Source organism: Diprion similis, chromosome 2 (assembly GCF_021155765.1).
Source record: "Diprion similis isolate iyDipSimi1 chromosome 2, iyDipSimi1.1, whole genome shotgun sequence".
Taxonomy (NCBI): Eukaryota; Metazoa; Arthropoda; class Insecta; order Hymenoptera; family Diprionidae; genus Diprion; species Diprion similis.
In genome coordinates, this window is record NC_060106.1 from 17501108 (window position 1) to 17513591 (window position 12484).

Sequence of the window (12484 nt, forward strand, 5' to 3'; positions counted from 1 at the left end):
AAAAATAACCGTAAATTATGATCCATGAGCACGGTATGAAATAATAACAGCCATAATACTGTATGCAAGCTACAAGTTTATACAGAATTCAAAATATACAACCTCGCTAAGGCATTTACAGCAAAACGACTTAAGTTTTAATTATATAATGATGCAGGAAAAATGTTTTCAAGTTTTATGATTCATCGTCGTGAAGAAAGTATAAAGTCAGGTACAGAATTAGGTGACAAAACTTCAATTAGTAGTACCCGAAAAAGTTTAAACTGTCGTCTTTTCGACTACGACTACTATCAAACACGGTGTATTACAGCTACTAAATTACACGGCTGCGAAAATTAAGGGATCGACTATCGCACGAATTCACCTTCTAAAAGTCTGCCGCACTACTCACGAATAGTTCTTGGACTATATCGTTCCAAAAATCCGATGTAAAAATAAAACAAAAATGAGTAAGAAAGGAGAAGGAACCAGGTCCCTTGTTTATGCGTCAAGAGTAAAGCTTTCGCGCGGGGAATCTTCTAGGCCATTGCGCCTCGGGATCTGGAATTGACCTGCAATTCTGAACAAAATTGAATTTTAAATAATGAATTCGCGGAAATACGCAGCCACAGGGGGCGAAATGAACGTCCGAGAAGAATACAGCATCGTCGTATCAGCTCCACGAGAGTTATAAAAGAATGCACAAAAAGAAACGACAAGATAACGAAAAATTTTATGTGAGAAAAAAATTCATATTTGTTCATGTTTCATCGCTTAATAAATAGATTATATGACGAGTTATTTCGTGGAAATATCACTGGGCTTTTCAACCAGGGAAAATCCTCCTGCATCTGGATAATACGGGATACATTTTACCATAATCCGCCTGCATTTATGCAATTCAGGGTACATTTTACAAAACTGTACTCCTAGTTGTCGAAATCCAGGCGAATTTTGGTAAGGTGTATTCGGAATTGCATAAATGCAAGAGGAAGTAACCTGTTCTTGAATTGATTATACATCATATTTCCATGAGATAAAACGTCATATTTGTGAAACGTCCAGCAGAACAGATCAGGAGTCGTATTCAAGTTCTACAATGAAATAGCCGCAGCATAGCAATATTGCTGGATTCCAGAGTGGTTGAAAATTAATTCCTTCAGCCAGTGAAATCCGTTATCCGATATAATCCACGCGCGCATTTCATAGCATATTATATATACGGATGAGAAGCTGGAATCGTCGATAATGTTGGGAGCTGTTGAAAAAGCGGGGGATGGATGGATGGATGGGAAGGTACTCGAAGGGACAATAGGGAATACAAGCAGAACTCTCGACGTTCGATTTCGCGAGCGTCTTAACCGAGACTGAATGAATGCCCCTCTAACGATGCCGTTCAAGAGAATCGCGAGGGAGGTACAAGAGCCGGGAAGCAAGAGGAGAGTGGGAAGTGGGAAGAGGGAAGAGGGAAGAGCAAAGCAAGGGTGGATACAGGGACTCCCAGCAAGAGACGAGCGGCTCGGCATCAAATCCGGTGTCACGCGAGTGACTAGGTCAATAGCACATCCCTGCTCAGTGCAATTCCCACCTCCCTTCACCCTCCGTTTTCCTTTGTACCGCCACTTTCTCACAAGCTAGCCGAACACTTTACGGATACCGGATTATTTCCGTGATGCGCTCCATGGGGACCCCTAATTATAGGCAAATCAGAGTACATATCTACTCTAGGCAGCTGCGAGTTTTATATTAGCCGCGTGCTAACAAAAGAGCATCGGAGCTGCTCAGAGTTGACTGGTCCCCTGATTTGCCTATAATTAGGGGCCCCCATGGAGCGCATCACGGAAATAATCCGATATACGCCAGATGATATGAGCTTGCGGCTTCGTGGCTCAGAATATCTACGTTGAAAACAAACGTGTGAATTCCATTTTATACGGAGCAAAAAAAGAGATAACATACATGCAAATAATTTCTGTCTATCGGGATAGAGCGAGGGAAAAGAGGAAAAATACACAACGCCGATCCCGGTTACCGCCCTCTTCGCGTGATTCAATTCTTATCTGAAAGATCTATTCGTTTATATACTTATACGTCTATAGGTAACGTGTGCACCTGGTACGTGGTCGAGACGAGGGATGAAAGTCGCCCCTTTCTATATCTACGGAAGCTTCTTGCAGAGATGTGCGCGTATAGTTGGCAGCGGGAAGAGTGAGGGGGAGGGAAAAAGAAGCGAGAAAAGTTTCTCTGCTTTGCCGGTCTTTTTTTTCCTGCAGTTTTATTCGACGGATGTGTTTTTTTTGTTCTCCTTTTTTTGCTTCTTCTTCTTCTTTTTTGCATCTCTTTTCTCTCATTTCTTCAGACTCCTCGTTTTTCCCCTGTTCCATTCCTAGTTTTTTCGCTCGAACGCGGTGATCACGGAGTGCGCGTCACCCTGCGAAACCTCTCGGGTCATCGACCCCAACTTCGAGGTCGTCGTGGCTTGGCAAATGGTCGTTTCTGGTGTAAGGGTGCGGGTCTCGAAGCTTGGAAGGGTCGCCGGGATCTCGTGCCCAATGAATACGTACGACGAAGACCGGCTATTGTTTTCTTCCAAGTATAATTCTGGCCCTTTAATGGCAAAGGTCAAGAATGGGTGGAAATACTCTCAGACGCGAAAGTTTCTCTCGAGCGTGTTTTAGGCCACACGGACTAATTTTTGTTATACGCTACGCGAACCTCTCACACTCATGCCTTTATAAAACACACCGTGTGAGCTAAACTTAGAACTGTAGCACCTTTTAGCCGAGAGAGGGAAATAAACGAAAAAAGGAATACATTTTCGAGCCACTTTTATTGTTTATCGCACGCGGTAAGACGTGAAATATATTAGTAAGACCTCCAGAGAATAGATCAACGTCCAGAAACCGTTTTTGTGGATACTACATTCCACTTGAATTTCAGCAAGGTCAGCTGGTATTTTGCTTTCCGCTTATCATTCAATTATTTTAAATCAAGATGGAGAGAGACGGATAGTGACTCGAAAACAGGCAAGTGTCACACCAATATATGTGTCGAATGAATTTTAAATCAGCTGTGTCATGGCCTCCAAGCCCAGTCTAGCGATAAGGTCTACAGTCGCAATATACAGCAACCCCTCGGTTATGGGTGAAGAACTGCCTAAGGCGTGATGAAAAATTTCAAATTTTTCCTCAAGGAGGTTGGTTGGCGGAGAAAGGAAACTTTTTATTAATTTTTAACGAGACAATCGTGAATTGAATATTTACCAAAATTTTTGTATCGCTAAGCTACGAAGATCCCTTTGATAATTATATAAAAATATAAACAAAAGCTTAAATATCGATATTTCGTTTCAAATCGATTAAAAACGGTGACAAATTTAGTTAATTTGGTAATTTACTTTTCTTTCTACACACACGCAATTCAAAATCACCATTTGTTGATCATAAAGAATTATATATCGGTTCAATTATGTAAAATTGAATATTCAACGATGCCAACACGATAAAAATAATTGTTTTTCAACGATTTCAAATAAAGCATTGATAACTCTATAACAAAGCTTTTATTTATAATTTCAGCCTTTCTAGTGTTTAATTAAATTGATTAAATTCATAGTCAATGTACGACTAGGTATCTTGTAATAAAATTAACAAATCGTATCGATTCTCGGCGAACCCACCATCCTTAGCTCTTTCTTTGGTTATCAAAAACGGACCCAGCTGTTACAATCGATTAATGATTTTCGCCCGCGTCAATATCGCCTTACGAAAACGCCGAAATCTGTATGGATTATTTCTCACCGTGTGAAATGGCGGCTGAAATGAAGGTGGAGCAGCAGCGAGACTACGTGACCGCGAAATTTAAATATCACTAAGCGGAAGGAGATATGTATTTATACGGTATACGGGTGCAGGTCTCGCCGCGAGGACGACATCGAACAAATGTTGGTCTTGTTACTAAGCCTACATCCACGGCCTTAAAGTGACATAATTTATTTAACACAGGGCGCCTACGCCTGCACGTTTGTGTTATTATATACATGAAAGTCGCTTTACTGTTACGCTTACACCATTACCTTGTAATAATCCTTAATTAATTAACAGCTCGAAGAAATACTCTTACCACACTGTGTTGTATACCGAGCTGCAGGCTATAACACAAAACTCTTGACATATACACGAGAACTTTTCTCATAAAAATTAAAATACAGCTTGAGTTGGCACTCCGTACGGGCTTACCGTAGGTAAATATCTTCGAAGCCTGATAATAATTGGTTCCCATGCTGATACCACTATTAGGATCGTACCGAAAACCACCGGCGAACTATTTCAACCTAGAATCCTAACATTCCCAACTCTTTGGTTATAAATGTTCAATGTACAGTCCAAAAGCCACGGAGCTTCGTGCAAACAGCAATTTTTCATCGTCCGAGTAAATATATTTTAAGCTTTGTATAAAGTACACGCTCTCAGATTTGAATTTTGAATAATCTACGTCCGCTAACTTCTGTATAACGTATATAATTTCCCCCCTTTTACCTACATTATCAAGTAAAATTATCACTTTGCCAAACATTCTGTACACAAAAATTAATTTTCACTTCGTTCGAATAGTTGGATGACACGAAGATTGAGTATTATATACAGATTGCAAAACACCTCGAGTTTCGCATATTCGCAACACGCTACAGCATGTGTCTGACGCTTTGTAAACTAACGCTTGATTTCTGCGATAAAACGTCTGACGAAAGCGATGTGTTATATTTGCATAGCGTGTTGCCATGTGCTTGATAACGTCCAAGTGCATCCAAAAATATTTTACTGGAAAAGAAGTTTTCTCGTCGATTCTGTTTACGTGTTTTATCTGATTTTGAAACCGCCCACATTTTCATGTAGTATTACTGTAAGCTTATTCACATCAGTAAAGAAATTATGCGGTTCAGTAAGAAAGATTCGGATGAAGATACGTATCAATTGCTTGAAAAATGACTTTGTTAATTCCTTGAAAATGAAAGTGAATACCTAACTGAGATTTCGTATGATCGTCAAAAAAATGACACAAATTCAGAGGAAAATGGCGTTTCATTTCCCATTTCAATGAAAATCCTGGTCATAAATTGACGAGCAAACAAAAAAAAACTCGTTGCGATTCGACTGAAACAATTAAAGTTCGCTCGTCTAGCAGTGCGGAGGATTGAAAAGCGTTTATCGGGAGCTTTAGTCAAGCAGGTTGCAGAGCAGCCAATGCAGTAGTCGGATTTTCACGGTCCGTGGTTCCATCTATAATACTATATATGTACCCATACATATATGGTATGCCCCATAGAAAGGCGGAAAACGGCAGGACCCAGCCGTCATGTATAATCCATTATAACATAGCGGTTCGGTTTCTCCGCTGGGACGAGAAATGCTCCATCAATTATACCCGCCGGCACGGTGACAGAGCACCAAACTCTGTAACCTGGAGAGAGGTATTTACACGGGGAACAAACATTACCTACACCGAATCTGATGTCGGCGCAGAATCCTTTCCCCAGAGTCGGATTTTCCCGAATCCGTCGAGATTCTTTTTATTGTTACGTACACTTTTTTCGCCTGGATTTATGCCCCGTGGCACTCTGCGAAGTTAGGTAGGTAGGTATATTGGCATTTTTTCCGACAGCCATCGACGCTGATTATTTACGAGCAGGCACGCGCGCCTCTCTGCATCATCGTGTATATACTTTCAATCGAACCCGCACGTCTGTTAGATTTTTTAATTCCCTCGGGGGATTTCGATCTGTACTCACCAGGCATTATGGAGACCGTCTTCAACGCCCTGAGCACCCTGAAGGTCCTCAATCCCGCCAGGTTCCCCACCTCCATACCGATCGTCGCGTAGCCGCTGGTTATCACTAAAAAATCCAGCCAGTTCCAAGGATTCCTCAGGTAGGTATATTTGTTCAATATGAACCCCTTGGCGATAGATTTTATCACCATTTCCGCCGTATAAATCGCCAAGAAGATATACCTGCGAAAAACACAAATATTCCGATTTTAGATTAGTTGTTCGTTGTACGATCTAGTCTGTTTTCATTTTTTTTTTTCTGTTTTCCACTCGTACACGAATTCAAAACGGAAACTGCTTGTACAACCTAGATTGAAAATAAAAATTTCCAATATCTATACATTCCCGATCATTCTGTTCGTGGAAAATTAATCTGTCCAAGAGGATGATAATACATCTTCTTTTCAAGCGTTAATAAATTATTCCTCGTCGGATTTCCCGGCCTGCCTTTGCTATCCTTGTCGAAGATTAAACCTTATAATCAAAGTTGCTCAAGTATAACATCCGCACATAAAATTCCGTGATCCTTTCGCCAAATATCAATGCAAACGGTTCACGTATCCTGGCGAATAAAGCCAGCCGTATTTAAGAGTAAAAAATATTACGTTCCTCGGAGAGCTTTATGGCATACCAACAATATATTGGTTACAATAATTCATCACGCGTTCGACATGTTAATTACCGGATGAAAATCTGTTAATAAAAAAGAATCTTATTTTTTTTCTCTTCTACAACAGAGAAGCAATCAGTATTTTTAATCATGTCTATAGAAACAGAGCATCAAGGCGGAGCGAATGCCAAATGAAGGGAAGCGAATCGCCGGAGCTCGAGAGAGGGGTAGGGGGGGGGGGTTGAATAAAAGTAATCAAGATGGCGGTAACAGAAAGATTCGCAACGAGGGGCATTGCGATCATTTCCTGGATAATTATACCACAGATGTATGGACGTATTCCTTAGAATAATTTGAATGAAATTCGAAAAACAGGCCTAAAAAAGCTCGTCAGTATGAAGCTGCCCAGATAATTATTGTCAAGGATGTTTATAGCAGTCGCATTTATCCCCAACAATTAACAGTTGTATCATGAGACTTGGTGTTTACACGTATTTTGACTTCTCACCAATTACCCTAGGTAATACGAATTTTGATTCTGGGTTCTAGTTGTCTAATTTTGATTTTTTCCATGTAACTAATGCAATAAAAAATAGTTTTATGAGATAAAGTTTGTTTTTTGTTCAACGTGGTGCTACCTGCTGCTCTCATACTATCAACAGAAAACTCGAAGACTTGTTTATCAACGCAAAAAAGACAAAACCAAACTTCATAAGTATTAAATAAAGATATTGGTCATTATTCGATGTATAGAATCAAAATTTATTTATTTGAATATAATCTCTCTCAAAAAAAAAATTTTTTTGATAACCTGTTTTTACCAGTGCGACTGGTTTTACGTTGCATCGAAGTCCGCGACGCTGATGTTATCTGCGTTGATACGAGTCTGATAGCTAGAGAAAACCTTGCGCTATATTACACCGCGAATGGTAGGAAATATTGGAATATGGCGTGAGCTGAATAATATTGAGAATTTTAAAAATAAGCCGAGCGATTAGCTGCCTCCGCGTGCTCTTATTTTATTATACGCTATTATCAACGCATACTGGTCGGGGGATAACGTTCGATAATGTTGGTGAATCTTTGTCGCTTCGTTTGGAATGCATTAGCGCTGATTATTATTAATCATGTTATTATACGACGGGAATTTTTGGCTCGCGAAGTGACTCTGCGGAGGTTTCAAAGTTTATTATTATTGAGAAAAGAATCGAATATTCACAAGTTCAGAAATACTTTAACTTCGAAAACTCTGACAGATGAAAGACATTTCAAAATTTGGGAAAATTAAGGCCGAAAAATTCATGACACAATTAAATATCGTAACTATATTTGATTTTTCGAATATTAACAATCGCGAATTTCGGAGTCTCGCAATATCGAGGTTTACAAAAACGAAAAGAATCGGGGACCAAAAAATTCATGCTATTTTCAATGGTGGTGAACACGAAAGAAACAACATCGCTACATTGTGTAATATAACTCAATCCAAACAAATGCAAATAAAATTCGAATGGCAGGAATGTTTCATTCGTGTAAACCATAAATCATTGGCGCGAATGACGTTTTTGAAAACATTTCAACCCTTCTTTTCTCTTCGTCTAACTTTCGATTCAGACGGTCTGAATGTATTCTTAGAAAAAAAAGTTTGACGATCTGACGAATTTTTTGGAATAATCAGTAGTGGACGTGTTTTTTCCCTCTTAACCAACTGCCACTTTACCCTAACGCGAGCCTGTGGGTACTAAATTGGCACGCGATCTAGAAGCCCGGACGAAATTTGCTCTACAAAAACACGACGCGATCAAAACGAAATCTCGCGACGCAAAGTACTAGTCACTAATTTCGCTTCTCACCCCCGTGTCGTTTCATCGAATAGAGCGACTGGTCAGGCAAAACTGTCTCAAGTGTGCAAGCGAGGAAAAGTCGAGAGTTGCTTGACTGACTTTATTCCTCCCCTGAGATCGACGTCAATGGTGTGCAGGGTAGATGGGCGAGTGCCAAATTGCTTTGGAATCACGTACTCTAGCTTCGAGAAAAAACTACCCCGAAGCTTGATGGACTAGGGAGGATGCTGCAACAGCTGATCTTTAGAAGTCTTTAAGAGTCAGTAGAATTGATTCGGACTCCGATCCAATCTCACGTGACACTTTATTCCAGGGCTGCTGTCTGGAATAATCATTTCACGCTTCTCAACAGGCAACAGTTTATCCCCTCCAAAATCTGCATCGCTGCGGGCTTCTTCCGCCAAGTTCACCTCGCTGCAGGGTGAATGATGATAATTAGAGCGAGGTGGCACGAAACTTGCGACCCTGGTGCTTACCCTCGTTCAAGCATTTGCTGAAAGCTCGTCATGTCGAACAAGCACTTCTGCTTCTCTTCGTTCGCCTATGGCAAATTGTATGAAATAAGAGCTATGATTTTTATTGCCTCTGTTATCACCCCACGCTGTGTATTGACGTGCAATAAATTCATTGCCATCTTGACTCACAGAGTGAACGTAATTCGTCTTCGGCAACTCAAGATTGTCAATCTTCCTCCCTATCCCATCCTTTTTTCTTCTATTTCCTTTGTTCCCTCTTTCAGAGGATAAAGGGACTCGGAATTCTTGCACAGTATCATAAATTTCCCTTTTCATATGTGCGGATATATGCTTGAATAGAAAGATCCACATCCATGAAGAGAAATAAGAGAGAACTGATATTCATCAAATGAGAGAATATTGCTATTACAATCGAAATGCAATCATTTCATTTAAAAGATGGCCGTTAACTATTCACCGTTCTGTGAATGTCAAACTATATCGTATTCAGATCTCCAGGCTTGAGCTTCCGTTGCTACTCGCCATCCATTGCCGTTATCGAAATAAACGGGCCGGAAGCTTAACGGCCAGAAATAGGCGACAAAAGCGATCGCCATCGGGGATTAGCTAATCTGGAGGTTCATGGATGATCGGATCCTTCTATCTATTCCGTAAACCATGCGCCTTTTTTCTCTCCCCTTCTCTACTGTCTCGACTTTGATCCCAATTTTCATGTCCGATGCTCGAGCTGCTTTCAGATGTGCTGGCAGAAGTGGCAAAGAACGAGAAAAGAGATTGGCGGGCAGACAGGCGGGAATACGAGGGAGTAATTAATGTTCGATGCCAAAAGCGCGGCGCGAGAGCTGCGGGAATCGATTCTTATAAATATCTTATAAGGACCCGGGATCCCTCCGGAGGTTCGAAGGAAGATTTACCCGGCCATGTTTCTAGTTAACCCACAAACACGCTGCTGGGCTGAATGTGTATTATACAGAAAACGCGTCGGCAGTTGCAAATCAATTTCTGCACGTCCAGAAAATTGATTGGCCGGTGAATTGGACCGATTATATTCCGATGAAAGATCTCGAGGACGCGTGAATAGTATAGCGTCGAAGCAGGATCAATTCGCAAGGATTCATGTCCGCGACTCTTACCTTCAAACTTCCGCGGCTGTAATAACAGAAAAATTTTCTACTCCGGTGAATTACTTTCTTCCGCGTATTATACAAAAAATTATATTTCCTGGATACACAACCGGATATTCAAATCGGGGATTCGATGTGAGCCTGAAGGCTCAAAGGAGTTCGTGGCAAAGCAGTGAGTCTTTTTAAAAATCGATCTGTTACAGATGTTACATGCTATAGACCCGCGGAACCGCAACTTCCGTTGCGGTGCGGGGCTCGATCACAGCAATAGACCCAATAAAACATTTCGGGCGGGGGTTAAAAGGTGAACAGATTAGAGAGGAGAAGGGTCTTCACATCGATTTTTCAGAGACGCGATAATCCGTATCGCAGAATTTCAAAATGGGAAAAGATGAAAGTACAGAAAACCGAAATATTATAGAATCATCGGATTTCTTCGTCGTCGAACGAATCGTCAAATATCTATAACTGGAAATTGTACAAAATTGATTTCCATATTTTGAAAATTCGATATTTTACATCTACATCTTTAACTTCACCCACATATAAACACACACGTCGATTTTTTCTCTCCGCAAAGAATTAATCCCCCAGGTTAAGATTTTTTTCCCCGTTAAGCTTGCGCAAGATTTGATGTAGACAAATATACTATACAACTAAATTTTGAAAGACGCACGAATCATAAAATAGTATTAAGTAGGATAAGTATATCCAAGTAGTAAAACTGCTACAACCGTATTTCCTGACGATCGTTCTCATCGAGATCTTATTTCTTACTAAGACTGCTTGTATTAAAAACTGAAGCGGAAATTGGACTCAAGAATCGTTCCCTGAGCAAGAATGATACTTTCGAATAACGGTCATCAGGTCAGCGCATAGACTTGAGCATAAATGTCAGACGAATTAACCAGATGCGATAGTATCACGTTAGTTTTTTCTCAAAACCATAATATGCCCGCGGCGCGAATTGTTTTGCAAGCACGAAATTCTCAAAGCCTGAACGATAAGCCTCGAGGATTTGACGGCTTCCGTTATAGCTTATACTACGTACTGAAAAAATTCACCGGAAATTTGTCGCGGTTAGATATTTGTCACCTGGCTGTCCAATTTTGATTCGACTAAGATAGCTGTCGCAGGAATTCCCCCAAGGAATCGATTTGTCTGATAAAATAATCACCATCCTATTGGCGAGATACTAAAAAGAAAGGAGGAATTAAATGCAAATAGTCAAGTATATTCATACCCGCGAAATCAAACATACTTCGTCGACACCTTGCACACCACGTTGTCGAACGGGAATTATTCTGCTTTTTCCTTGTAAAAGATCCGCCGGATATTGGAGTAAATAATGTTCGAAGATTTTTAACTTGTGTAGAAATTGATGCTTTGTCAGGATGTTGCCGATGTTGTACGCTTGCATATGATATTTGATCGCCCCTTCGGCAAAAGCGATCTAAAATCCCCCGAGACTAAAGCCGTAGCAGATGAACTGCGGATAAAGACTTTGGCTCAGAACGTCAGAGAGATGCGATGAAATTTCTCCGGAGTCGAGAATGCAAATTTTCTGTCTGCAGCTTTCTTAACCGGGCTCAGAAAATACCGGCGGGAATTCAACGGTGTAAACCACGATTCTTATGCCGTGCTGAGCGAAATCTTGCCGCGTCGCGTTGGTGAATTTTTAACGAAGACTAGAGGGACAGAAAAACGGAGAAAAAACAAGTAAAAAAAAATAAGAATAAAAATCAAAATAAAAACAAAAATAGAAAAATGTAATAAAATTCTACCGCGGTTGACAGGTATAAAAATTTTTCGCACATTTCTAACCCCCTGTCAGTTTTCGTTCTTCCTCCGTTGCACTCTTGATGCATATTTTAGTATAAACGAAGTGTGAATATGTTGCATGATATACTCACTCGGCTTCTTCGACGGTTTCAGTCTTGGCCAGGAACCAGCAGTTTAGTAGAATTGTGGTCATGACAAAGTAGTCGAAGTACTGGTTCGTACTCAGGAAGATACAACACCGTCTCACAGAATTCCAAGGCGAGAAGAAGAACCAACTGTTCGTCGCCGTGAACCTGTGAATGTAATTCTTGCGAAACCTTTTCGACACCACGCAGAAGGTCTGCAACATTTAAAGAAAAAGAACCCACTGATTATTCTCCATTTTTTTTACAGCATTAAAATCCTAAAAATCTGTACATTTAATAGTAAAAAAAAAACTATTCTCCCTTTTCGTCGATCGTAAATTATTCTCTTAAATTTTGCAAGTGAAAATGGATATGAAAACAATCAGAAAAATGGTTTCAGAAAACAGGATATTAAAATCTTTCAAGTGACAAAAATATCTGCATTGCAAGTCACTCTGGAAGCGATTGGTTCGGTTTTTTGGTATAAAGGATAGTGGAAGAAAGTAATATCGTGAATATACATAATTCAATCAACCATAATAGAAACTTGATACTTGTAGCATAGAATTATTATACGTTACTATTAGTATATTGGTAATAAATAAAAAAATATTTTTCTTTGCTTGAATAAAAAAAAAATAAACCGCAAAAGGATTTTTCGTGCAAAACGAAAACTTGAGATGCTTAAATCGGACGTTCTTTCGCGTCGATGTCACGG

General features: G+C 40.1%; 1 protein-coding gene across 2 annotated transcripts in view; it reads right to left on the reverse strand.

Moving 5' to 3' along the window:
* The window catches only part of LOC124412794 (sodium channel protein 60E-like), a 69507-nt gene that overhangs the window by 18678 nt on the left and 38345 nt on the right, over positions 1-12484 (reverse strand). For both annotated transcript variants that reach the window (XM_046892917.1, XM_046892923.1), the window contains exons 2-3: positions 11773-11981; positions 5768-5988 (exon numbers count right to left, since the gene is read on the reverse strand). In XM_046892917.1, the coding sequence (XP_046748873.1) occupies positions 5768-5988; positions 11773-11981 (430 nt within the window). The remainder of the gene's footprint in view (positions 1-5767; positions 5989-11772; positions 11982-12484) is intronic.